This window comes from Grammomys surdaster, unplaced genomic scaffold (assembly GCF_004785775.1).
Source record: "Grammomys surdaster isolate TR1022 unplaced genomic scaffold, NIH_TR_1.0 100, whole genome shotgun sequence".
Lineage (NCBI taxonomy): Eukaryota > Metazoa > Chordata > Mammalia > Rodentia > Muridae > Grammomys > Grammomys surdaster.
The window spans coordinates 4,154,338-4,180,828 of record NW_021604579.1 but is presented as its reverse complement, the minus strand read 5'-3'; the positions used below and the strand labels follow the sequence as shown (position 1 = coordinate 4,180,828).

General features: G+C 45.0%; 1 protein-coding gene across 1 annotated transcript in view; it reads right to left on the bottom strand.

The window, feature by feature from the left end:
• Positions 1-9,085, bottom strand: part of Rnf220 (ring finger protein 220) — a 223,528-nt gene extending 214,443 nt beyond the window's left edge. Inside the window, exons 1-2 of the mRNA XM_028785104.1 lie at positions 8,705-9,085; positions 1,677-2,421 (exon numbers count right to left, since the gene is read on the bottom strand). Coding sequence (XP_028640937.1) covers positions 1,677-2,301 — 625 coding nt within the window. The 5' untranslated portion in view covers positions 2,302-2,421; positions 8,705-9,085. The remainder of the gene's footprint in view (positions 1-1,676; positions 2,422-8,704) is intronic.
• Positions 9,086-26,491: the final 17,406 nt, after the last annotated feature.

Below are 26,491 nucleotides of genomic sequence, written 5' to 3'. Positions count from 1 at the left end.
AGTGTTACTTTACCATAACACACGGATTTTGAGAGGATTTCATTTTCAACTTGGAGGGAAAAGTGGGGAAGAACTGGCCACACCCTGACCCAGCAGAGCTTTAGCAGGGGCCAGCTTCCAGGAGCCTTCGCCACTCCACAAATGAAAACAGAAACAAAATAGAAAACTAGCCCAACACAAGGGCAAAAACACCTGTCCAGCAGGTACACCCAAGGAGCAGGATCATAGCACCTTCTAGTCAACAGAAACTGAGAAGGTGACAGCCAGAGGGCTTCATGGCAGTTCTGCTGACATGCAGCCACAGCCTTTTTCCCTGAAGTGGGGAGGTCTCTGGCTTACAGACACTGACATAAAAGACACACTCTCAACATATTTCAAAACCAAAGAGCGATGGATTTACAAGGCAGGTTGATTTTATGGTGACTTTTATTGAAAAGGTACGCTGGGTGTAGGCAGATGCCTTTTAGCACAGGAAAGTTAACACAGTGCCTAATTCAAGGAGACAGCCTGAGGAAGCAAGGCCGACAGGGGAGAAAGCAGCAATGTCTCTATTACTCTCCTCGGCATCATAAAGAGAAGAGAGAGAAAAAAAATGGTGTTCGTGTTGGTGGTTAGAGCGGACAAGAACACACACACACACACAAAAAAAAAAAAAAAAAGCAGAGGAAAGGGGAAAGCAAACCTCAGATGTAGTTTTCTTAAGAAAACAAAATGAGGCACGTCTTAGAACAAAAGGTTGGAGGGAAAAATACCCTCAGTTCATAAATTCGCACCAGGCCTGAAGAAAGCTGTTCTGTCTACCCACAGCCCCAAAGCTTCAAAACACAATTATTTTTTGATTATATCAGAGTAGAAGATTGCAGGGTTTTGCCCTTCTAGTCTACAAGTTCCCAAGAAAGGTTAAGTTGAAACGATTAGCAAATGTAGCCAGAACCTACCAAGGCGCCGGATAACATGAGAAAAACCATTTCATAAGCAGAAATTAATAATAGTTGTGAACATCAACCATGGGGCAGTCACCTGGGTCAGCTATGTCTAGTCCTAAAAGCTAGCCCTGGAATAAGCATCCAGCAAACCTTCTGAGTCCCAAGAGAAGTCAGCTTTCCTGCCTTGTGAACGCAAGGAAAGCACAGCTGTTTGAAATGCTTTCTGGTGACTGACTACACCTTTGTCCTTCTGTGAAAAACAACCTGATGCCGACCCAAGAGCTGAGAGCTGAGAAAATAAAGTCATATGGAGTATGCTGGCTACAATACAGTGGGAAATATACACATATATACCACTATCATCAGGGGACCTCAGGAAGACAGCAAAGACAGGAGGGATGGGCAACTTTCCTTGGGCCCCCAATTCCCTGAGAACCTATTCTTTCTAGCAAAATGACTTTCATCCCAGTGTGTCTATGGCTCCCTCTTCCCTCCTCCAGTCTCCAGAGAAGCCAGCCAGGCCTGGTACTGAGACCAGCTTGCCTCTGGCAACCGTCGGAAAACCTGCAAGAACTATATGTCATTGATCATTGAAGAGAGGTAAGTAAGCATTAGCCATCCGAAGCTATCACAAGGGACACAGTTGGCCTTTCCCGTCACTAGGAACATGTGCAATGTTGCCAACCTGTTGAACACTTCTGTGAGGCAGGCTTATTAGGGGTGAGGAGGGGCTCCAACCAAAGTACTTACATCTGTCATTCCGATCCTCTGGACTCGAGGAGGTTTCCCGATCAGAGATGAGGCCAGACACAGCAAAGATCTTCTTTCCAGTATCATCAACCTTAAGTGAACCAGGGGAGCTGGATGGCAGCTGTGTCCCAAAGTCATATTCCTTGCCATCTGCATCTGAGAAGCGCAGGTGGGGAGACTCTGTGTCATGACAGTTCTTGAGTCTCTTGGCTGGTGTAAAGGCTGACTGATAGCTCTCCCTGTCCTCCGTGGAAGCGAAGGGACGGAATGCCCCCACACCACTGTGATTTAGCATACTGATTGGGGTGCAATCTAGATTTGGGGGAGCAAACTGGGGGTGGAGGTGTAGTAAGGAAGGGGGGAAATCACGATTGGCAAAAGTGCCTGGCACCCCACCTTGCCGGTGGTACATAGAGGCAAAGGTATAGGAGCCATTGGTGAAGGGAATATGAACGTCCTTATCTACTGAGACAGGTACACCAAAGGGTCGTGGCTGCTGACAAGGGATGGAGGCATCCCTGCTGGCCTCAGCAGTGGACGCCAAGACCATCAGTGCTGGGGATGCCAGAGGGTTGGGAAGATAGGATGAGTTCTCCATCTTGAAGGCTGCCCGGTGTAAGTCCATCGGAGTCTCTTTCGATGGCCGGTGTCACACAAGAAGCAGTCTTCTTCCCTGGGAGGGAGGCCAACCTGCACCTTGGATCAGGGTGAGGATTATTACTGGGGAATCATGCCCTTCGAAGACCTGCAGAAACAGTGAAGAGGGAAAAAAGAGGGGGGACGAAAGTCAGGGGGAGGTAAAAAAAAAGGGAAACCCCAAGTGATTGAAACACCATCCTTCTGGCTTACAGATGCTCCGGCAAGAGACACCACAGGCTTTAGGAGCCAGTGGGCAGCAGCAGCAGACCGTTTTCATTCAGGAAAATCAATAGACAACTTACTGTGATGTACGCGTAGCTGACTTTGGTCCCTACACGTTCCGTGTGAAATGCGCCTGAGCCCAGCAAAGAAAAAAAAATCATAAAACCTCAAAATACAATATTCCCTGAGCAAATGAGCTTTAGAAGGCCAAGTCACCCAGTAGATTAGGTGGGGGGGGTCTATATTTTAAAGGGCTTCTACCTACGAATACTACTTATGGCCTGCTTCTGGCTTGAGGTACAGAGAGCAAGCTCTACCTAACTGATGCCCCATATTAATATCTTTCTTCATCCTTACACTGACAGGTACCTATGACACATCTAGACTGTACATATTAGTCGGTACAAATTGTACGTGTGGCTCAATCACACACATTGGCCGATACAATACATACACATATATCTTCATATGTCACCTAAGACTGTCTCTAGAAATAAGTGCCATGTGAACAATTGTTTACACACAGCCCCCTCTAATTATACAGGCTTCCTAGTTCTCTCTTCTAAGGAGAAGCAAGACCTTCATCAACAAAACGCCTGGCACTTCTGACAATTTTTAAAAAATATAACTGGAGCCTTTGGCACTTGCTCTCTTCCAGACATGGCAAAGAACTGGTTGGTAATTTTAGTTACTAATACAGTCACTCCTAAGGAAATTTGTAAACTGCCTTAGATTTACCATTAACATTTAGAGCAAAATGTTAACAAAATCTCTCACTTATTTTGCTCCATTTATTGGCCCAGGCAGAGCTGATGTCCAATAAAAGCCCCCCAAAACAAACTGAATTTCAAAGAGACTTCTTCCAGTTTCCCTTATAAAATTAGGCTGTACATTTTCATAGCTACTGATTCAGTTTCTGACATATTGAATGGGGGTTGGGGGAGAAGAACTGTATTGTCAAAAGGCAGGATGAGATGAGAACCAAGACTTACTAGATGCAAATCTATATCCTCAGTAGAAACTGAAAGGAACTTAAAAATATAAAACCCAAACTTCTATCTGTTACAATTTATAAATTGAGTCACGTCAAAAATAAAAAAAATTGACACCCCTCCATTTTTAAAAAGCCCACGTCTGTAGTACAACATCTTTGGCAGTCCCTCAGGTAGAAAACCCTCAGTTAAACTGCAGATGAATCCTCCCTGCTTAATGCAGTGCAAGGAGAGTATTTCCTTCTCCCATCCTGTAGCAGACATGTCAATGACTGTTATTAATTGGAAAGATGAGTGGACACCATCAGACTGCTTCCTCATTTGGCATCTTTCCTTATAGACATCATTGCTAAATTACCAGATTATGTATCTCACATTAACGGATTTTTCTCTCTTCCAAATTTTAAATAACTTTCCTGTCAAGTTGTAGCAGGGTAGAGAATGTTGTGCCAAGGACAGCCAGTTAGCCTGACAAGTCTGGGAATTCTGTTCTTGGCTGTTTTCAAGTCAGATTAATGGTCCCACAACATGGATGCTCTGAAAGTGGGTCCAAGGGGTCTAAGCAGCTCTTCAGAACAGAAATGAACACACTGTGTGTCTATCAAGCCTCAGTATAGTAGGCTGGCTGGAGGAAAAGACGGACATGACACCCCAGGAGTGAGGGGAGGAATGTTTCTTCCCCAAAATAACTGCCCCCAGGATTCACTTTCCATTTTTACTTCCTAGATCACCTCATTATGTTAAATGAGTTTCATAAATTAGTGATCTGGCGACAGCACCGGACACTCCAATAGGACGCGGTCAATCACTCAAACCTGCAAATTCATTTGAAAACTTCATTATACTGAAAATAAATCAACAATATTTTTCCAGGCCACATCTCTTTTACTCCACTGTGTGGGTGTTGGTCTCTGCAAGAAAAGAGGGGATTGTTTTTTTCCTTTTCCCTTCCCTTTCCCCTCCTCACATTAACAGTATAGATGAGGCTTCAGCCGACCACAGTCATTATGAAAATCTATAGTTAATACACTCCCAATGTCAAAATGTCATGGGTTTAAACACAGAACCCAAAATAAGAAAACTAACTGACCCTCTTAATTAAAAAAATATAGATTGTAAGATAATCAGCTTGATGGTGCATTTGGGTGACTGTGAAGAACCGGGCAGAGAGAAAGTAAGTAACTGGTACTTTTCTGCCTCTATGCTGATTTTTTTTAATTTAGCACTTCGTGCAAATCCAGATTAAAATAACTCCAGCTATTGATCCGAGCAGTGGAATTGACATTAATTTTAGTTCACTTCTCACTTTGCAAAGGGATCAATAGGAAGTAATAACAGCTGACATCCCCGCTGAAAGGAGGAGAAAGAAGGGCTGAAGACAGAAATCGAAAAGCAACCAAATAAATCATCAGCTACTTTTCCACGGCATCAGACAAACTCCAAACAGATTGCAAAAAGTCTTTGTTGAATTAACTAAACAAGGAGGAGGGATCAATCCACGAAGCTAAATAAATTGTCCGGCAGGCAGTGAGGTTGGACAGAGGGACCAACAAATATCGAGTTTTAAAAATTTCAAATCCCTTGACGTGATGGGTTTGGCTCAGTTCTCTCCGTGTGGGAGTTTGTTTCTTAAATCATATACCCGACCTTGGTTTAAAGTGGTTACAAAACGTCGGTTAACTGAATAATTAGTGAGATTACTAATTGCGTGGTTAAACATGCCAGAAGCAAGACAAATGAAGAAGCCGGCTTTTAGAATGTGCAATTATCTGATACTAGGCTGGTGCGTAGCGGTCCGCGCTCTCTGGTGCAAACTAGCCACTTTCGTGTAGAAAAACCGAAAGCCAGACAGAAAGTCCCAGTGAGTGAGCGGTTTCCCACCCCTGCCTAGGGTCGGGCCTCTTCACCCGCTCTGGGGATGGTAGTGCAAAGAAGCGGAGTCGCTGCTGCTGCTGCTGCTGGCTGTTGAGAGCCAAAGCCATTTGGAAATGACTGCCACAAAGCAAGCTCTTTCCCAGAGCCGAGCTCAGGGCGCCCACCAAACTACGACTCTGCTGGCAATTAAAATGCACACGCAACGCTCCTCTGCTTATTACAACAGGTGACATTTTTGTGGTCTCTGAACCGTTTCCAAAAGCCATGACTTAAAATAATAGAACAAATTAAACGATATTTTCCTTTGCATAAATAAACTTTTAAAAAATTAACAGGCAACTTAAAAAGCAAAGAACAATGGGAAATAAGGCCAGAATAGCGGGGGTGGGGGTGGGGGGAGATTCGAAGAACGGAGGAAAGAATTTTTTTTTAAGTTCACAGACTTCGCTTGAAGAGAATTTCCCCTCACACATGCCCAACGGGTATGTGGAAACACCGCCCTAACAGAAATTTTACCACCATATGCAAGGGCGCAGGAAGCATAAGACTAATACAGTTCCCAGGTTAGGGCCGACGCCTGGGACCTGGCCCGGTAACCCGTAGCTCATTTAGACCTATACCCTGGTCTAGCTTGGTTATCGGATGCGAATCCGCGACAGCCTGACTGATCCGAGAGCACGCGGAAGCACGGATGCTGAGCGTGCGGGTGCAGATTTCAGCCATGAAGAGCCTTAACCCAGAGGGGGAAAATAACTCTTTTAAGGGAAAACGAGAGAAAAAGACGAGACGGAAAAACCTATAAAAACTTGGGGGTCAACGCTGAGCCAAACCCACCACACTCTGTGGCCTGACCTCTCTAGCTCCCTGTTGCCTTTGTACAAAGATCCCAACAACCTCCGCTCGAAAACAATTTAACTTTGGAGAGCCAAGTCGCCAGTCCCGGAAGAAACACAAGGCCGGGGACTCGTGTCTGAAGGCTCACACTGCCTGGGGACAGGGGCTGGAAGCAGCCAGTCTTCGAGTAAAGTCCTAGGACCCGGAGCCCCTACACCGCCCCGCCCCGCAGGTCACCCGGGCGCGGTGGCCGCGCGCCCCTCGGCCGGCAGCCGCCGACCCCTCTACCCTGCTTCGCTGCCAACGAGGGCGGGTGCGGAGCCCCAGGGCCCCCGCGGTTCCCTGATTGCCGCCGTGGGGTGCAGCAGGTTGGGGCTCTGCGGCTCCCTCAGCCGCCGCCCGGCCGCAACACCCCGAGAACAGGTGTGCCCCCGCTCGCTAGGCGCCCCGACCCAGTGCAGCGCCGTTCCCCGAGTCCTCGGATTCCCCCTCCAGGCCCCGGAACGCAGCGAGGGAACTCACGCCACTTAGCCCCGGGCTCCGCCGGCCGGGAGGGATCCGAACGGGAAACGCCCGGCGCGCTTTTTCTCGACGCTCTTTTCTGCCTTTACCCCTTTGCTCATTTTCCCTTTGCGAGAAAAGCCGGGGGGTGTAGGGCCCCAGCCCACTCGGCTGCCCCCCAGTCCTACTCACTGCCTCCTCCCTGCTCGCACCCCTTCTCTCTTTTTCCTCCTCCTCCCAAACCCCCCAAATGCCTCTCAAGCCAAGGCCACAGTGGAGGCGGGAGGTAGGTCGTGGCTGCAGGACACCGTGAGCAGAGAGCGCCGGTGCTTTCCCTTTCAGCTGCTTCTGGGGCAGCGAAGGGGCGCAGGCAGAAGACCTGGGACGACACAGGCCACCCAGACAGAGCCGCGCCCCATCCGGGTGGCCCTGGCCCTAAGCACTCCAGCCACCCGATGTGCGTCCGGCCACCGGCCCAGGCCCCGGGGCCTTGACTGGGACGGTGACCCGGACCAGGGAAGGCAGTGCGTTCTTAATGGGAAGGGAGAATGTGTCTTCTGCTTTCCAACACCCCGAGACCCCGTCACCTCGGGGCTCCAGCACACCCTGGCGGGCCACGGTCACCCGGGCCTCGAGCTCTTGCCGGGGATATCGTAGCGCAGGACGAACCTCGCATCCCTAGATGGCCTCACCACCGTGGGCGGCCTCGCCCGGGGGGCCATACGGAAGCTCTCCGCCCAAGTTTGTTGTGCCCTGGAAGAAAAGCCTTTCTCTTACAAAACACAAAGGCGAAACGCCCAGGCCGAGCCCTGAAAAGCTCCGGGTTGGGGGTGGGGGGGCGGCCGGAGGCTCCGGCGCACGGTGGCTGGGACGGGCTCCGGGCGGTGGAGGTCGCTCGGCCCCGGGTGACGAGCGCGGCGGCGGTGGCCGCAGGACTGCAGCAACCGGCGTGCTCGCTGAAAAGTTTTGCTCTCAAGTCAGAAGAAGAGAAATTGTTACTCAGTTTAAGGCAGGTAGAAGACGTAAAAAAAGAACACCGCAAAAAAAAAAAAAAAAAAAAAGCAAACTCATGATTTTACAAGATCGTCCTCCCGCCTCGCCCTTATAATCGCTGGAACAGGGGATCCCGCTCCCCCCCCCCCCAATCCCAGGAGACCAGCACAGATCGCATTACTCTAAGGCCTGGCCAGTTCAACCCAGCGGAGCTGGGAGTTTACGGGTTACAGATAGCACGGTTCACCTCAGTGGCAGCACCTGCCTTCATCCTGCAGGCGGAGGATTTCCCCATCCCACCCCCACCGTACCCCCCGGCTTTCCTTCCACATCCTTCACACCCGTCCCCGCCAGGAAAAAGTAAACCGAGCTCCCCAAGGCTCCAGAGTCTCCGGGGTACCCCACCGGGTCGGCAATGTGTTTGCGGCTGGGATCGTTTCTCAACAGATCGCCCCTTTCCTATCCCGCCCGCCGCCTCAGATTCCCCACTGAGTAATACTCAGCCCCGGCCCGCTGGAAATCACAGCGGGGTGCACCGGGAAGCCAGGCAGGAGAGCTTACTCGCGGTCAACCTAAACAAAGTGGAAATGGGGCTTATAAAAAGATGGAGAAGTCCTGCTCCCTTCCCCTGGCTATCCCCCTCGCCCTCCCTACTTGTCCAATTCCAGCGTCTGGTCCCTCCCCCTTGCACCCCCCAAATAAAACACATTAAGGAAAACTCAAGACAGAAAGTTTGAGTGAGGAAGCGCACGGAGCGCGCCGGGCACCGACAGCCAAGAGGCTCGGTCGCCAAGATCTAAGAGGCAGCAGTGCAGGTCCCAGTCCCTGCCCCTTGTCGCAGGGGAGCCGCCCGAATCCCTGGGAGACCAACCCGGAAAGTTAGCCAGGTTCCTCAGCAACCCGGCCGCCCTCGCGCCCACCCCTCTTGTGTACGCACACGCATCCACACCCCTTTCTGGGCTCCGTACTTGCCGTGGAAATTCCTGGGGAGAACGGGCGCACTTTTCAGGACACCGAGGTAAGAAGACGGAGAGTGTGGTGCATGAAAAGTCCCGGGTGCGCAGAGCCGGCGGGGGCAGCGGCGGCGGTGGCGGCGGCAGCGGCAGCAGCAGCAGCAGCAGGCGGCTGGCCCCGGGTTTGTGCTCGCGAGCTGCCTGGGATTGCATGTACAGATCAAGAGACTCGGTTGGTGTGAGAGAAGAGCAGTGCTGCCTCTCAGCGCTGGCTCTAATCAGTGAATGAGCCTCCACTCTCCCAGGGACTCGGAGGCGCACACACACGCGCGCGCGCACACACACACTCACACACACATGCACGCACACATTCTCTCACACTCACACACATACAGGCACTCTGAGCACTGAATACATTAGGGTACTAAGGGACTCTGGGAAATGGAGTCCAGACCCCAGGCACTCCGGGAGAGCAGCCCTAGCTGCCCTCACTGGAGGGATGGATGGTCTTAGGTGGTCCGCCCAAGTGGAAACTATAGAGGTCTTTTGCCTTTGTTTACATCTTTCCTCCTTACCCTCCAGAGGTTTCTGACTGAGCGCGATTCTTTTTTAAACTCAAGTGACCAAGGGGAAATGACTAAATCTTTTAAGCCTGACGTCAGGGCTGCTCGCTAACCACTAAACCTTGGCTCCAATATAAAACTCTACCCCTTTTCTGAAAGATCCTACCTGCTGTTTAGTGCTTCGAATTTTTAGTGCTTTGAATATTACTTTGGGTCTTCGCCTGTAAAAATAAAATTATAAGTGAATATGAATAAAACTGACATTTAGAGGGAGAGGAAAGGGCCTAGTTTAACACCTAGATTTGTGAATAAAAAATTTCCTTAATGTCATTGATGTTTATAATACAGTTCTTTCTCTTCAAATTGTTAATTCATCAAGTACAAAAAGATATATTGGTGAAATGGACAAAGAATTAACATTCTTGAGAACCTTCTAAGACCCAAACTATGAGACCAAATGTCTTTTCATAGTCTCATTTAGCCCTTTAATTCTGGAGATAATATTGCTAGTTTTTAAAAAGAAGAAACTGAGCCTGAGAGGGTTTTGTGATTTGCTTCTAGGTACACAGCTAACAAGCTTGGGAGAGCAGGTAGGCCCAGCTTAGGAGGCAAAGCTCAACTGAAAGCTAATCCTGGTTTCAAAAGTAATTCCTTTGTTTTGTGGCTTGGTTTCTGAAAAGTCAGGTTTCTCATCTGGAAAAAAAAAATTCTCTTCCCCTAGGATACATGAGGATAATCCATCCTGCAAAGGAACCCCACAGGATTATAACTAGTCTAAACCAGAATGAGACCAATATTCCATTCTGATGTGACTTTATCATCCTTTTTTCTCATGTTTAACATGTGCCTAAATACTCTGTGCTTAAGTTTGTGTAGAACTGGGCTCTATGGTTGATGCCTACAATCCCAGCACCAAGGAGGCAGATGCAGGAGGATTGCTGAAAGTTCCAGCACAGCTTGGTCTACATAGGGAGTTCTAGGACAGCCAGAGCTAGAAATGAAACTCTCAAGCAAAAGACAATAACTAAGGTTCTGTGTGATGATTATACTTAAAATGTTTAATTAGAGCCAGGCAGTGGTGGCGCACGCCTTTAATCCCAGCACTTGGGAGGCAGAGGCAGGCGTATTTCTGAGTTTGAGAGTTCAAGGCTGGCCTGGTCTACAGAGTGAGTTCCAGGACAGCCAGGGCTACACAGAGAAACCCTGTCTCGAAAAACCAAAAAAAAAAAAAAAAAATTTAATTAGCAACTCTTTAGATGAACAGTTAATAGGCTGACCTAGACTTCTGTGACTATGACCACCTACATTCACAGGGTTCAGTCAGCTTAGGAACATCTAAGTGACTAGCCATGCCAGTCATTCGTTGGCACTGTTGTTAACTAGACTGTTCTTTCTTGTTGGGTTATAAACATTATGTGGGAAAGAACTGTGCTTGATTTTTTTCAAGACTATCACCTCAGTATCTAACAATGTCAGAGTACAAGAGTATTAAAAATGAACAAATACAAGCCGAGCATTAGTGGCTCACACCTTTAATCCTAGCACTCAGAAAGCAGAAGCTGTCAGATCTCTATGAGTTCGAGGCCAGCTGGAGTATAGGGTGAGTTCCAGTACAGCTAGGGCTATATAGAGAAACTCTGTCTCAAAAAACAAAACAAAAAACAAAAACATTGAAACAAATTTGCCTCGAATGTGCAAGGGCATGGGTTAGACTTAAAAAACAAACAAAACAAAACAAAAACAAAAACAAAAAAAACTCCACAGAACTCCTGTCCCTAAAGAACTGACCATCTAGTAGAGGTCAGAAGAACAAGTTGGAAATCAATGTGACCACTGCTGTAATTAGGGTGACCATATATCTGTTGACCTGAGAAAAGTTTAATCATAAATGGGCCATAATATGTTGGAGTGACTAGTAAACAGAGGCCATCCTGGGATGAGCATGTTGAGTGGCCACCCTAGGAACACAAAATACTTCATCGATTAATTTATCATGTATTTATTGAGCCCTGCCCTGCAGCATGTTGAAGGGACCAGGAGCCCCTCGAGTTCCCTGGGAATTGAAACATGAGGCATTCAGTCTCAAGAGTTAAGCTGAAGTGAGTCACAGCAACACGCTTTGTGCGCTAACCTGAAGCAAGTGGACCTCACCTCAGAGACGATGAGAAACCCTGAGGTGGACAACAGGGTAGACTTTCTATTTCAAAACAAGCACTAGTCAGAGGGTGGGCAGCCTAGAGGTAAGATGGCAGAGAAGGAGACTAATTGAAAAGTCTGTTACAGATGACAATTGAGAACGCCCCAGTGGGCAGTAGCTGTGTAGACTCTAAAGGCAGAATCAGCCAGACTGAACCATGTTACCTTGGAGGGTGGCAACAAATCCTTATGTGGGTTCTAATATTTATATCACAAGATACTGTTCCTCCTGTGTGTCTGCTTTCGTTTACTGAGGCAGGATTTCACACTGTAACCCAGGCTGGCCTGATGTAACTCATGATACTTCTGCTTCAGCCTCTCAAATTCTAGGATTGCCAACATGCACTGTCAACCCAGCTTTGTTCTTTGTAATTTATTTATTTGTTTAGATTTTTTTCAAGACAACATTTCTTATTGTGTAGCCCAGGATGCCATGAAACTCACTCTGAAGACCAGGCTGCCCTCAAACTCACAGGAATCCTCCTGCCTCTACCTCCTGAGTAGTGAGAGTCAAAGTGTGTGCCACAGCCGCCGGCTTCTTCAGATCAACTCATAGAGTTCCGCTAAGATCCAGGTCACAATCTTATGAGTGAACAACCTGTAAGAAACTCTATTTCAGCTCAGCCATTAAGCTAGACATTTTTGCGACTATCATCTGCAGTGTTCTGCACAGAGATGTGAATATTTAGAAAGCAGAACAGTCACCATCTATAAGGACAATATGATGAAAAGCTTAAATACGAAACAATAGCAAAAGCCTACAGTGTAAAACTGAACTTCTAATACCTTGCCACTTCACAGGTCACGTGTTTGGCAACCTCGGCTATCCAAAACACAATGAGGCAGGAAATAAGACAGAAAGAGCCCCAGAATAGCCAAAACAAACATTGCCGAGTCTATGCACTGAAGTTAACACGTTTTACTCCTAGGAGAATCCCACAAGCCTTCACTCGGAGCTGATTTACTCTTTCTTAGGTACAATTCTAATAAGCTTGATTATTTAGCTTTCCCATTTACAGACCATTAAGATCGTCAAATTAAAAGGGGGCAGCCACTAAAGAAAATGAGATAGACTTGGGTGGACTGATATGGAAGGAGGCCATGATAAACTGTCAAGTGAGAAGACATGTAAGCCCAAGAACAGTATACATAGCATGATGTGTTTGTATCACACACATGTACACGCCTCTCCATGGACAAAGGCCAGAGGTGAACTACACTACGCTGCTAACACTAATTATGTCTAGGCAATTTGGAAAGCAGATATGGGTGCATATATGTCCAAGGGGCACAGGAAGAAAGAGATGACTTTGGCTCTGTGTATGTGTGTGTAAATCTGAGTGCATGTATGTGTTTGTACAAGTATATGTTTGGGTATACAAGAGTGCATGTATGTTGTGTATAGGCCTATAGAGGCCAGAGGACAACTTCTGGGATTCTTTCTCAGGCACCATCTACCTTAATTTTTTAGGTTTTGTTTTGTTTTGTTTTTTTAAGACAGGGCTTTTATACTAGCTGTCCTGGAACTCACTGTGTAGGCCAGGCTGGCCTCAAACTCACAAAGATCTCTCTGCCTCTGCCCCACCCCCAACTGCTGGGATTAAAATTGTGTGCTATCTAAAATTCCTAGTTTCTATTTATTTTATTTTATGTGTATGAACATTCTGCCGACATGCCAACATGAATGTATGTGTACAGTGCGTATGTGGTGCCTCGTTTGGTCATTTGAATATCCATTATGGTCATTTGAAAATCCATTATAGTAATTTGAATATCCATTACAAAGTATACAAAGGTAGTGGTAGCATCAGAGCAAGCACACTGAGAACAAGCATAGAACTTAAAAACAGACAGTGAATAGGGTTCTTTGATGTAGAGGCAAAAAAGACATCACCACTTCCAGCCTGGCACAACTCTGATACTTTCAGAGGCATGTCAACATGGAACACATTATGTGTAATACAGTTTACTTATGAGAGAACAAGTGTGTGAAAATTTAGAAAAGGAAATTCAAACACACACACATGCACACACGCACACACACACACGCACGCACACATGCACACATCAGTCCCTAACAATGAGAAGGAAAGATGCTTCACTGTTGCTGGTTGGTTTTGCTTTTGAGAAAACTGTTCTCTAGAGGTTGGCCTTCCATTTGTGACCCTCCTGCCTCAGCCTCCTGAAGACTGGGGTTAAAAGAAGTGTGTACCATCACTCCCAGGAAAGATTCTGCTTTGTGTAAGAGGAGCAGTGATACAGAGTATAGAATTGTCCTCAACCTTCACATTAAAAATTGCCTATTTTCTACCAATTGCCAGTCCCTAAGAATACAGAAGAAAATTAAAGATAGTCCCTGCTAGATAAGCGCCAGTAGCAGGCTGGCTATGAAAATGTGCACATGGGGTACAGTGTGAGCAGACCTATCATGAAACTCTGAATAAAGCCTGGAGGAAAGGTACAGGAGGAAGAAGCTAATCCAGCCTGGAGCCCTTAAGTAAGAAGATAACAACTAGGGGTATTCAAAAAGTAACTACTGTATGGGAAGATATTTATGCTTGATTAAACATAACCATTGTGTGGGGGCTGGAGAGACTGCTCAGCAGTTACAAGCACATGCCACTCTTGCAGAAGGCTTGCATTTGATTCCCAGCACCCACATCTGGTGGCTGACAACTACCTGTAACTGACACCAAGTTTTCTGATGCCCTCTTCTGGCCTCTGTTGGTACCACATGCATGTGCACAGATACACATCCATGTACATAATCTAAAATCACAATAAATGAAACTCTTTTAAAAAAAAAAATTTAAGGAAAGCCAAAGATGATTACTTTATGGGATGGCACTTTAAGTAGACTTTGAATAGGAGGTACTCCGGGACAAGAAACAGTATATACAAAATCACCAAACTGTAAAGTTTCTCCATGCTTTTAGATAGATAGTACATCTAAGACTTTTCTGGCAAAGAGATGTGACGATGAGTGTTAGTGTATGAGGTGGCATCCTTTTTTTAAAAAAAATCTGAAAACTATAGTTACACTTAAGAATGTCCCAGATGCATGAGGTACATCAAATCAGTGTAATGTCAAATAATCCAGGGAAAATTCATTCGTAATCTGGAAAACAAAGGAATAGAAGCTACAAAGGTAGGTTGGGTGGTTAAGAGTCTTGTGATGGATGGCTAAACTCGATTGACAGCTTGGCTGGATCTGGAATCATCAACTAAGCAGCAGGCCACGCCTGTGAGAGATTTTGTAAGTGGGAAGACCAACCCTAAATGTGAGTGGCACCTTTGGGTGGCAGCCAGATAAAACAAGGTCCAAGAGAAAGGCTGTGCGTTTCATTTTATTGACTTCATGGCTTCTGATGCTCATTTACCTTGCTGCTGCAGCCACTGCTGGACTGCACTCTTCCTTGACATCAGAACCCAGCCTCTATGTTTCCAAGGTGGACTAGATATCTCTCCAGGAATCCTCTAGATCTTTGGCACCAGACTGGCACAGCTGAGGTGTCCAGCCACGTGACTTGAATTGCTACCCAGGTCTCTAGCTCTTCAGTTCAAAGATAGCTGTTGTTAGATGACTCAAGACCATATTGTGGAAGATGGTATAACAAATCCCCATTTGTACTATATATTCATTCTCTCTATCTGGCTCCTCTAGAGAATTCTCACTAAACAGGTTTCATCTGTCAGATCTGGATGTCTCAATATCCTGCTCACTTCTCTTGGCACTCCAGGACTTTCTTTAGGTATAATCACTTTCAGAAAGCCATCCTTCCCAGAAGCCCTTTCTTCTCAAGTCTACTATCCTAGCCTACAGTGCATTTATCTACCAACTTACCATTGATCTGGATCTATGAGTTAAACTTTCCAACTCCACCCACCAGTACACTTGATCCTCTCCTCCCCACCCCAGCCCCAACCAAGGTGTAGCTTTGGCTGTCCTGGATCTTGATCTATAGACCAGGCTGGCCTTGAATTTATAGAGACCTGCCTGTCTCAGCTTCTGCCTCTTGAATCCTGGCATTAGAGGTGTACCACTACTGCACAGCTGGACTTGATCTCCTTAAAGCAGAAATCTCTCTTTGTTCAATTGTTGGAAACACACTTAGTATCATAAATACTGATACGTGATGGAGGGAAGTTATTTAAATAAGACGTCTGGATTCAAGAAGCACTCCCTGGTCCAGATGCTAAGGTTCTTGAAGGGAGGACCTGCTTGCCTATCACAGCGTCTCAAACACTTAACACTCAAACACTGTGAAACGCCACAGCGGGTGACTGGGAAACACATACCATGAATGAATGAACAGCTAGGAAAAAATTCTCAAGACAGAAATGACAAGATTGGAGTGGGATTTAGAAAAATAGCTTTGAAGGCAATGTTAAATATAGACCAACGAGTGGATAAGACTGGAGGGGAGAAATAACAGGGGTGAAATTACTCAACAAGATGAGACATATAAGTTAAAAAAGCACCGTTTCCTGCCCAATATGACCAGATGCTTTATTTATTTTTCAGGGCTGATCTTATTCTCTAAGGAGTTCCTGATGGAGGACAGGCAGCTCCCTCATTCTGGACGCCTTGCCTGTCCTGAACCCCCATCAGACCAGTGCCTTTCTGTACATCTAGAGGTTACAGAGGGCAGTGGCTGCATCTTATTCATCTTGGTATCCCCAATGCCTAGGACATGCCTGCTCAATAAATGTTTGCTGAATGAATGAACACATAAATTGATCTATTAGTATACTGTACTCGAGCTTTGACCAAGACACAGAGGACCCTGGCGATCCCTAGTGTACAGGTTTCTGGATACAGGAAACAGAACAAATAAAGCAAGACTGGATTCGGAGGTGCACCTATTCCTCAGGTACCAGCGGGTAAATTTCTCTCTCTGACCCCTCCATCCTCATTCTGAAGAATAACTCTTGTTGAGTGAAAATCAATAAAAGTCATTTTAAGGGAAGTAGGTTTAGAAAAGGGCTCTGAAGGAGGAGAAAGGCAACAGGGAACTTCAAGTTCAACCAATTTGGGCTTTTTTTTTTTTATGACAATTTGTAAGCTAAAAAAAAAAAAGAAGAAGAAGAAGGCTCTTCAACAAGATAAAAAGTCTGCTTTTCATATTCTTTTTCAAAATGAATCCCCTCCTTACACAAACCCACAGCCTCTCTGGCTACCCTCAGCCCCTTGTAGTTTTAGATTTCCTAAAAGAAAAATAAATACATTCACAGCACAAATTAGAATTGCTTTATCATGCAGCTTGGCATAAATCAGAAACTGTCTTAAATAGATGCAGACAGCTGTCAAGATGCTAATGTAAAGGCTTATGTTGGTGAGCCAGGGAAGCCAACAAGTGTCTGTTGACTTCATAGGAGAGGTACTAAGAAGAAGCTATAGACAATGCCTGCTCTATACCGCCTCCAACAGAAACAAGATGCACTTCCTGTGCTTGTGGGTCTGTGATGGTAACTCAAAATCACAATATGTTCAATAAGACCCAACTCATTTATTTATCTATTTACCTTTTTATTTTATGAGTATTGGCCTGCATGTATGTATGTGCACTTCATGTGTGCCTTGTGCCTTTAGAGATCAGAAGACGGTATTGGATCCTCTTGGACTGGAGTTACAGAAAGTGTGAGCCACCATCGGGTGCTGAGATCTGAACCTGAGTCCTCTGTAAGAGCAGTGTGAGCTCTTGACAGTTGAGCCATCTCTCTAGCCTCTCCCCCAACTCAACTATAATGCAGATAAAGTGTATCCAGCAAGCAATGCAGACAAACTGCTGAAGGTTTTCGAGGCCAGAGAAAGCTATATATGGTTTGAGGTTCTTCAATTGCTTTGGAACAAAGTGAGACTTAAATAAGGCATTCCCGAAGGTACGATTTTAATATTAAAGATGGAAAGTATTACAAAAAGAGTATCCAGGGAGTGGCTGACTCAGGAACAGCATCAGGAAGAGAGGTGTTGAAATCTGAGAAGGATTATAGCGGGGCAGTCACACTGAAGGTAGGCATAAGTGTGAATCTCGTCCCTGTTGCTCATAGCTTGGGTGACTTGGACACATTTATCTTCCCTGAAGTTCAGTTTCCACGATCTCAAAACAGAGACGCTTAAGTGTCAGCACACCTGCCTCACAAAAGTGATGAGGAGTAACAGGAAATGATGTTTACTGTGGTGTTTGGCAAATAGCAGCCTCTCGTGTGCTCTCTCTCCCGAGTGCAAGGCTGTGGCTTGAAACATTTAGGGGATGGAAAAGAATGGTCAGTGTTGACGTATAGGATGGAACAATCCTGTCGGCAGGACAGACGGTCTCCTGTTCTCACAGTAACCAGGGAGTGAAGCAACTTCTCTACCAGTTCTGTGCAGGGCAAGATTTTAGCAACCTGCTTTTTGCTGTTTGTTTATTGAGAGACAAGGTCTCACTATGTGTCCCTGACTGGCCTTGAACTCACAGAGCTCTGTCTGCCTCTCAAGGGTCTTCAGCACAGTGTTAGGCCTCGTCTGATTTTGGATCATACCTCTCTATCTCTAAAACATACCGTGAGCCTCACTCACATTCATGTATCACCTTCAACTCCACACGTATTTATTCTGTGTATGTCTCACACCTACCGCAGCACTCACACGGAGGCCAGAGGAGACCTTGTAGGAATTGCTTTTCTTTTTCCACCAGGGATTGAACTCCGTTCATCATTCTTGGCAGCAAGGACCTTTTACCCACTGAGCAAGACCCCATCCTCAAATTTGTTTGTTTTGATTTGTTGACAACAGAATGCTTCTAGGGGAAAATAAGTGTCTAGATTTCAGATTTTACTTGCATTTATTCATTCATTGATTCAATAAATAAAGTCTGATGGCTTGCTCACTTGATTGACTTTGGTTCATTTTTTGAGACAGATACCATGCTGTGTGTAGTCCAGGCTAGCCTCCTATTAAACAGTCCATCGACCTCAGTCTGCTGAGTGCTGGGATCAACAAGTATTTACTGAGCACCTAGTTTCAGAAGATCATCAAGAGCCACCTCAGAGAATTTGTCAGTGTCCCACTCCTGCTTGTGCCTGTGTCTCTCCTATTGCAGAGAAGGAAAGAGTCTTCCTCCCAGGGATGCTGGAAGGGAGAAGGGCGTGGCTCCTAGGCAGGCACTGGCCTAGCATTGCAAGGCCCATCTCCCATCCCCAGCACTGAAGGGGAACAAAAGCCCTCACGGCAGAATGGCCTAACGCAAGCTGCAGATTATGTTTACAATTTAAAGGTGTCTTTCAATTAAACATGATGTCAGGGGGAAAAAGACAAAGAGAAGAGAATATTTGTTCATAGCTTATCATTCATGTCCTTCTTCAGAATGTTCTCTCTCTCTCTCTCTCTCTCTCTCTCTCTCTCTCTTTCTCTCTCTCTCTCTCTCTGTCTGTCTCTCCTTCCCAGTCATACCTGTGTGAAGTGTTACTTACACACCCTGCCTCTGTTGTCACCTTTGCTTCAAGTCTGATATCCATCAAGCTGCTAGTGTTTCTTCCGCCTCTGCCTCCTCCTCCTTTGTCTCCTCCTCGTCTTCTTCTTCCTCCTCCTCCTCCTTTTTTTGCTCCTCCTCCTTTTTTTCCTTCTTTTGAGTCAGGACCTCACTCTCTAGACCAGGCTGGCCTCAGAGGGCTCCTTCAGTCTCTGCTTCCCACGTGTTGGGATTGAGGGTGTGCACAGTATGCCGGGTGCAACAGACTTCATTAAAAATAATGGATCCTGTTTCAAAAACAACTAAATTTTTTTAAAAATAATTAAAGATAATAAAGAGAACAGATGTTTGCATCAACACAGAGGTTAAATTACGGCTGTCTGTTGATTTGGGATAAAGCCCCATATCCTTACTGTGGCCTCCGAGGCCTTGCATGCGTCCCCTACGTTTCCGCTTTGCTCCTGGTTCTTTTGCACGCTCCTCTCCCCTCCCAGCTACATTTCCCTCCTCTCACTCCTTCACTATGTCTTGCATCCTCTCTCACCTCAGGATCTTCCTCTCTTTCCCACTCCCGTCACTCTCTCCCCGTTAGCCAGCCCCTCTTATTCATCATGCTGGACTGGCTTAACTGTTCTGGAGAAGGTGAGGTAGTGAGATTCCCATTTATATAATTCTTCTCTTTCATAACCCTTGCTTCCTTTATACCGTCTGTCTTCTTTAATAGTCTGCAAACTCCAGGAGGACAGCGGCACTCCTGTCTTGCTAATTGGCACATTCTCGGTACACAGCTTAGTATCTGGGAAATAGTAGACAATAACGTGTTTTTAATTAATTCAATCAGCCAGTTGCAAATTGACTTCATCTTTATTTCTCTAAAGCTTCCAACGACTACACAAGCAGAGGTGGCATGTCCCTGTCCACGTCACCATTGTACCAAACACCCCAGCATACTGTGCTGAGGTGAGGTGTATAACATGTTTAAATCCCCTTCTAAAATATGTCCCTCTTGTCTATCGGGTCACCCCTCCCTCCCTATTTCCTTCTCCATGGCACTTCACATGGGGTCTGGTAGGATGCTAATGCTCAAGAAAGGTTGAGATAGCAGAGTTGTCAGAGTCTGCCAACTGACCAGATAACCTGAAGGAACACAGAAAGTCCCTAACATATTCTTTCTTTGACACTTGCAAAAACTAAAGAGACAATAGGACACCTTTTTTACAGTGAGAGTGCACCCCACCATCCAGACCCTTCCTTCACTGTGCGCACCCCACCATCCGGACCCTTCACTGTGGCTTGTGAAATAGTTGTTCACTCTTTTCTGGACCGCCGAGTTTCACTGTGAGCCTCCTTTTTCTTTCCAAGAGAAAGGGAACTTTTTAAAGTAACTTCAGTGAGATGGAAAATACAAACTTCCATACTAGGTTGCCGGGATTAAAAACAAACAAACAAACAAACAAACAAAAAACAAAACAACAACAACAAAAAAACAAGCGAGAGAGAGAGAGAGAGAGAGAGAATATATCAATATATCCAGGGTCAAAGGAAGTTAATCTTGTAGTGAGTGTGAGATGGAGCGTGATTGCTGTAAAAGAGAAGTAAGAAATAGCTAACAGCAGCTAGAGGGATGGCTCAGAGGTTAAGAGCACTGACTGCTCTTCCAGAGGTCCTGAGTTCAAATCCCAGCAATCACATGGTGGCTCACAACCATCTGTAATGGGATCCGATGCCCTTTTCTGGTGTGTCTGAAGACAGTAACAGTATACTCATATATATAAAATAAATAAATCTAAAAGCAGAAGAAAGAAAAGGAAGGGGAACCCAGAGACATATGTGTAGAAGTGGAAATCATTCCAAAAGTTGTATCAGGCATGGGGATGTGTAGAAGGAGCCCCCATAAGGCAGGAGCAGGGAACTTTTGAGGGAGTGGCTCTTATGTTGAGAGCTGGACAATAGGCTGGTGCCTGGGATGTTTCCTTTAAAACAAGTGAAAGTTGCATTGTAGCAGTAAATATTCTTCCATCTTCCCTGAGAGCTAAATGAAGACTCTTTACTCTGCAGTAATAGTTGTCTAGCTTGTCATGTCCGCCCTTACTGAGCAAGGCCTAATAAGCAATAATACTCTGGCCCAGCTGCATCTCTTCCTCCTTTTCTTTCGAAGACCAGAAAGAGTTGAATGAAGAGCGCACACATGCAGTTAGAGTCCCCTTCATGGCAATCAGGATTAAGAAGTGCTTTGCAACACTGGCCTGTATTGAAGACTGGCTTTGACACATCTGTGTTTGGACAACATAGCCCAGTTAAAAGAACAAACTTTGTGATTAAGAAATGAAGACATTAGCTGGGCATGGGGGTATTTGCCATTAATCCCAGCACTCTGGAGGCAGAGGCAGGAGGATTTCTGTGGGTTCGAGGCCAGCCTTGTCTACAGAGTGAGTTCCAGGACAGCCAGAGCTACACAGAGACACCCTGTCTCAAAAGGAAAGGGAAAAAAAGGAAAGGAAAGGAGGGAAGAAGAAAGGAAGGAAAGAAAGAAGGGAAGGGAAGAAGGGAGGAAAACAGGCATTAACTATGTGAGATTTGGGCAAATCACGTACTTATTTATTTTAGGTTTTACTTATTATTATCACATACTTATTATTTTAGTTTTTTTGCTTCTATTGTAAAGGTTGGTTTGGTTTGGTTTTCTTGTTGTTGAGGTTTTTTTTGGGAGGGAAGGTGTTGATGACACATTCTTCATAAAAGTAAAGAAAGGAAGGTATTCACGAGAAGGGTCTTTTGAATATTTTTTTCTTTTTGCAGTACTGAGGACCATCAGCACATAATAGGATGTGTGCTATCATTGAGATGGATTCCTAGCCTTACATCTGTTTCTGAGTCATACAAGTAGGTGATAATTAAATCTTCCTTATTCATTTCTCCTTTTAAAGTTAGGTTTTGTTTGTAACAGAGTCTTGTTGGCCTTGAACTCAAAAGCTCCAGCTTTGGCCTCCAGAATGATGAAAATATACACTCAGGTGCTACCATCCACAGCTCCGGTCACTGTCTGGAAAGATGATAAACACCCTTGTGTTTCACTGAGGACAATGTAAGAGTTTGAAGAATTACTATCAGGATTAAGTTTGAAGCTAAACATGATTGTGCACACCTGTAACTCTAACACTTGCACAGTGGAGGCAGGAGGATCGAAAGTTCAAGGTAGGGGCTGGAGAGATGGATCAGCAGTTAAGAACACTAGCTGTTCTTCCAAAGAACCCGAGTTCAATTCCTAGGACCTACATGGCAGCTCACAACTGTCTGTAACTCCAGTTCCAGGGTATCTGACACCTTCACACAGACATACATGAAGGCTGAAAGAAAAAAAAAATATATATATGTATATATATATTTTTTTTTCAAAGTACCCTCAGCTACCTAAAAAGTCCAAGGCTAACCTGAGCTACTGTGAGACTCTAACTCCAACAAAACTCTGGGAAATGGCTTATCTGCCAAGTCTGATGACCTGAGTTCCATCCCCAGGCCCATACAGTAGGAAAGATTCTACTCTGAGGTTGTCCTTTGACAACTGTTCTATAGTACACACACACACACACACACACACACACACACACACACACACAAACAATCTGAAACAAATTGCATTTGAGTAATAATTGTAAGGCCTCTTCTTAATTTGCATATTAGTTAAACAATAAACCAACATTTATTCATAGTTTAGTCCATCAGGATTAAACTAAGCTGTGTAAGGGGATAAAACAAAGTATTTAGTCAAATCAAAGGCAATTCAGATTATAAAAAGCTCAATTTTAGAGCTACTAAAATGTGGGAAAATATATACCTTACCAATAGATTATGTGTAGGTTAAAAAAATCGCTTTCACAGTGAAAAAATAATAGAATGTATCCATAAACAGTGCCAAGTGAAGGCTTGAAATGAGAAGGTTCTCAGAAACTCAGTGGAGCAAGAAGTTACGAGGAACAGCGGTGGAGAGGGGAGGCTGCAGCGAGTGCTGACCTGGTCCCCTAATGCGTTTTCTATTGATTCTACAAGGCGTTCACAGGAAACACAAATAACAACTACACTATACTTTTCCCTCTTAAACATAACTACTTTCAGTTTTGTTATGGTACGTGGTGTGTATGTATTTAATTAAACAAATATATAATGTGCCAAAATAAAAATAAAACCTGGAGGAAGTGGCCAAATTGTTTAAAATTTTAACCTAGTAAAGTATTTTGAAAATGGTAGTTGGGTAGTATTTCAATACTTGGAAGAAGTAAAAATAATACCACAATGGAAACAAATTCCAAATGATTTCTGCATCTGTAAATCTGGGCTCAAGATTCCTGGGCCAGTGGAGTGTGTTCGTGTGTGTACACCTAGAAGACAGCTTCAGGTTTCATACCTCCTAGGCATCATCTTCCTTGGCCGTTTTATTTTGGTTTGTTGTTGTTTGTTTGTTTGTTTTTGGGGGGTTGTTTTGTTTTTTTGAGACAGAGTTACTAAGCCATATGGCTAGCCCATTAGAGCAGGCTGGTCCACCAAGGAGCCTCCTGGAGCCATTTAATTTCCTCCTTTCCTATACAACCCATTCCATGCTACGAACATCAAGACGTACAATCACTAGTTATAAAGCACAGCAGTGGGTCTGAATGCTATCTGGTCTGCTTCAGACTGCTGTTCACCTGCTTCCTTGAAGAACCTTCAACTTCAAGCCTACTGCTCCCCCTGACCGTCTGCTGGGGCACCTCCTACCACTGACCAAACTCTACACAGGAAGAAATGGTTGCAAGATTTTCTGTCTTTCCATGTTTGTCTTCTGCAGAACTGCCCTTTCCAACATTTCTAAGTATTTCTTTAAGTCCAAAGCAGTCCCCATTTTCTTGGCCTTGAACTCACAGAGATCTTCTTGACTCTGCCTCCCAAGTGCTAGGATTGCCACCATTGTCCTGCTTCAACTTCCTTCTCACTAACAGAAGGTACTGGCATTTGGCTGCCTCTTCCTCATGCTGTGAAGTCTGCCATCCTCTGAAGTGACTTCAGAGTTAACCTGAAGACTTTGTTTCCACCAGCTTCCTACAGAGCTACTCAAACTCCTACCTGTGGTGTCATTTCTGGCCAAAAACTGCCATGTTTTCTGCTTCTAAAATCAGGAATTCAACTTTCTGGCCTCAGTCATCTCCCTCCAGCCTGCCTGTTAAGCTTTTTTATCTGCACTCGTTCTTCTGTCTCATCTGAGTATCAGTTCTTTGGTCCATTTCTTCCTCCTCCTCTTCCTCCTCCTCCTCTTCCTCTTCCTCCTCCTCCTCTTCCTCCTTCTCTTCTTCCTCCTCCTCCTCCTTTTCCCCCTTTTCTCTCGTTTCCCTACGTATCTAACAGAACATGCCTAGCCCATCATTCCATTTAGTCTCTTTTTTGGTCTGTGCCCTTTCCCATCCCTCTTCTGACCTCTTAGCTCTCTGGAAGCTCTTTCACAGACATGTTGGTCCCCCCTGCCCCTAGCCTCTCTTCTTCCTGTAAACCTTTGAACTTAGGAGTTTTCTAGGGATCTGTTCTAAGCATTTATCTCCATTTATTCAGCAGCCGGTTCTTATGTGATACAAGTCTTCCTGTAGCTCCAGTTCCTATAAGCGTGTGTGTGTGTGTGTGTGTGTGTGTGTGTGTGCATGCATGTGTGTGTGTGCCTCATAGTCACATCTGTGGGTAGCTCTAACTACTCACCTGGCTTCTTCAAATGGTTCTCTCTAGTTACCTTCAATTCCGTGTGTCCAGAGGTAAACTTGACACTACCCTTTAAAACCATGTCTTCCCTACATCTTAGTGATCTCTCCTCTCTTCTTATTAATTTGCTTGAGATAGGATGTTGCTAAGTAGCTCTGAGTGGCTGGGAACTTGATGTGTAGATCAAACTCATAGCAATCCTTCTGCCTCAATCTATTCTTTTTTTTTTTTTTAAAGATTTATTTATTTATTATATATGAATACACTGTAGCTGTCTTCAGACACACCAGAAGAGGGCATCAGATCTCATTACAGATGGTTGTGAGCCACCATGTGGTTGCTGGGATTTGAACTCAGGACCTCTGGAAGTGCAGTCAGTGCTCTTAACCACTGAGCCATCTCTCCAGCCCTGCCTCAATCTATTCTTAAGTGTTAGGACATAAAAGCATGTGCTATCATGCCCAGCTCTCTTGATTTTTTAAAAAATAATCTTTATTATATTAAAAAACCTTGCACATAAATGAACTAGATCCCAAATGTATGCAACTTAGTGAACACATATGAGGTTAGGATTGGCATTTGAAGCAGAGGCTATGAAGCCTCATATTACACTTCACTCTTTCAGTATTGAGTGTGTTTTATGCATTTACACATAAGTATCCTCTCGTTCACTTAGTTGCATTTTTAATTTTATTTTTTAAATCAGTTCCTGTCTTTCTTGTCTTCTGGTTTGTTGAAGCAGTGAATCAGACAACACTTGCCACAGTAATGTCTATCAAAGTGGCTGGGGATAGATCTCCAGCCCCACATGCATCAGGACAGCCTTGCTGAAGGCGACTGAGCATGCCGGTTTCAACCACCTCACAGGACATCCGCCCAACTAGTTCTGCTTAGGAATGCTGTAAGACTTGGTTCTCTTCCCAGCGCAACCATGTAGTCTCAACACAAAACGAAGGGAGGACTCCTTTTGAATGTTGTAGTCAATGTATGGTATCTTCCAGCAGCATGTCCCCAAAGAACAGCCTGGGCTAATCAGCAGGAATTCTCTCACTGTCTGTGGTTCTGACCTTCACATTTTCTATAGTGTAGACACGGTTCTGCTATGTATCCCTAGCTAGTCTAGAACTCACCATGTAGCTCTGACTGGCATCAAACTCATGGTAGTCTTCCTGTTTCCACCTCCTAAGTGTTGGTTTTCCATGTGTGTACCACCATACCAGCTTCTCTCCATATTTAAATACTCACCAAGACTTGCTAGTTTTATTCCCAAACTATTTCTCAATATTTTGTACTTTTCCAACTTTCCTGCCACCACCCTGGTCTAGGTCATTATTAATCACTTTCAGTCAACAAGTTTTACTCAACTCCTCAGTCCAACTGATTACGTTTTTTTTTTTTTTCATGCCATCCAATATTTACCATGAGCAATGCACTCTAAGGTTCTAGAGCAGTTCTTTCCTTTCTAGACAGGTTCTTTCCTTCTAACGCTGTGACCCTTTGATGCAGTTCTTCATGCCGTGGTGACCCCAATGATAAAATTACTCTTGTTACTACTTCATGACTGTAATTTTGCTACTGTTTTGAATCATAATGTAAATCTCTGATATGCAGGGTATCTGATATTTGACGGTTACTCACAGGTAGAGAACCTCTGTTCTAGACTATTGTGTTTCTTTTTTTAAAGAGTTTTTTATGCTTATGCCTGTATATGTGTGCACTATGGCTGTGCCTGGTATGGGGGAGGCCAGAAGATGTCATCCGTTTCCTGGAACTGGAGTTACAATAGGTTGTGAGCCACCAAGTGGGTCTTTTCTTCTTCTTCTTCTTCTTCTTCTTCTTCTTCTTCTTCTTCTTCTTCTTCTTCTTCTTCTTCTT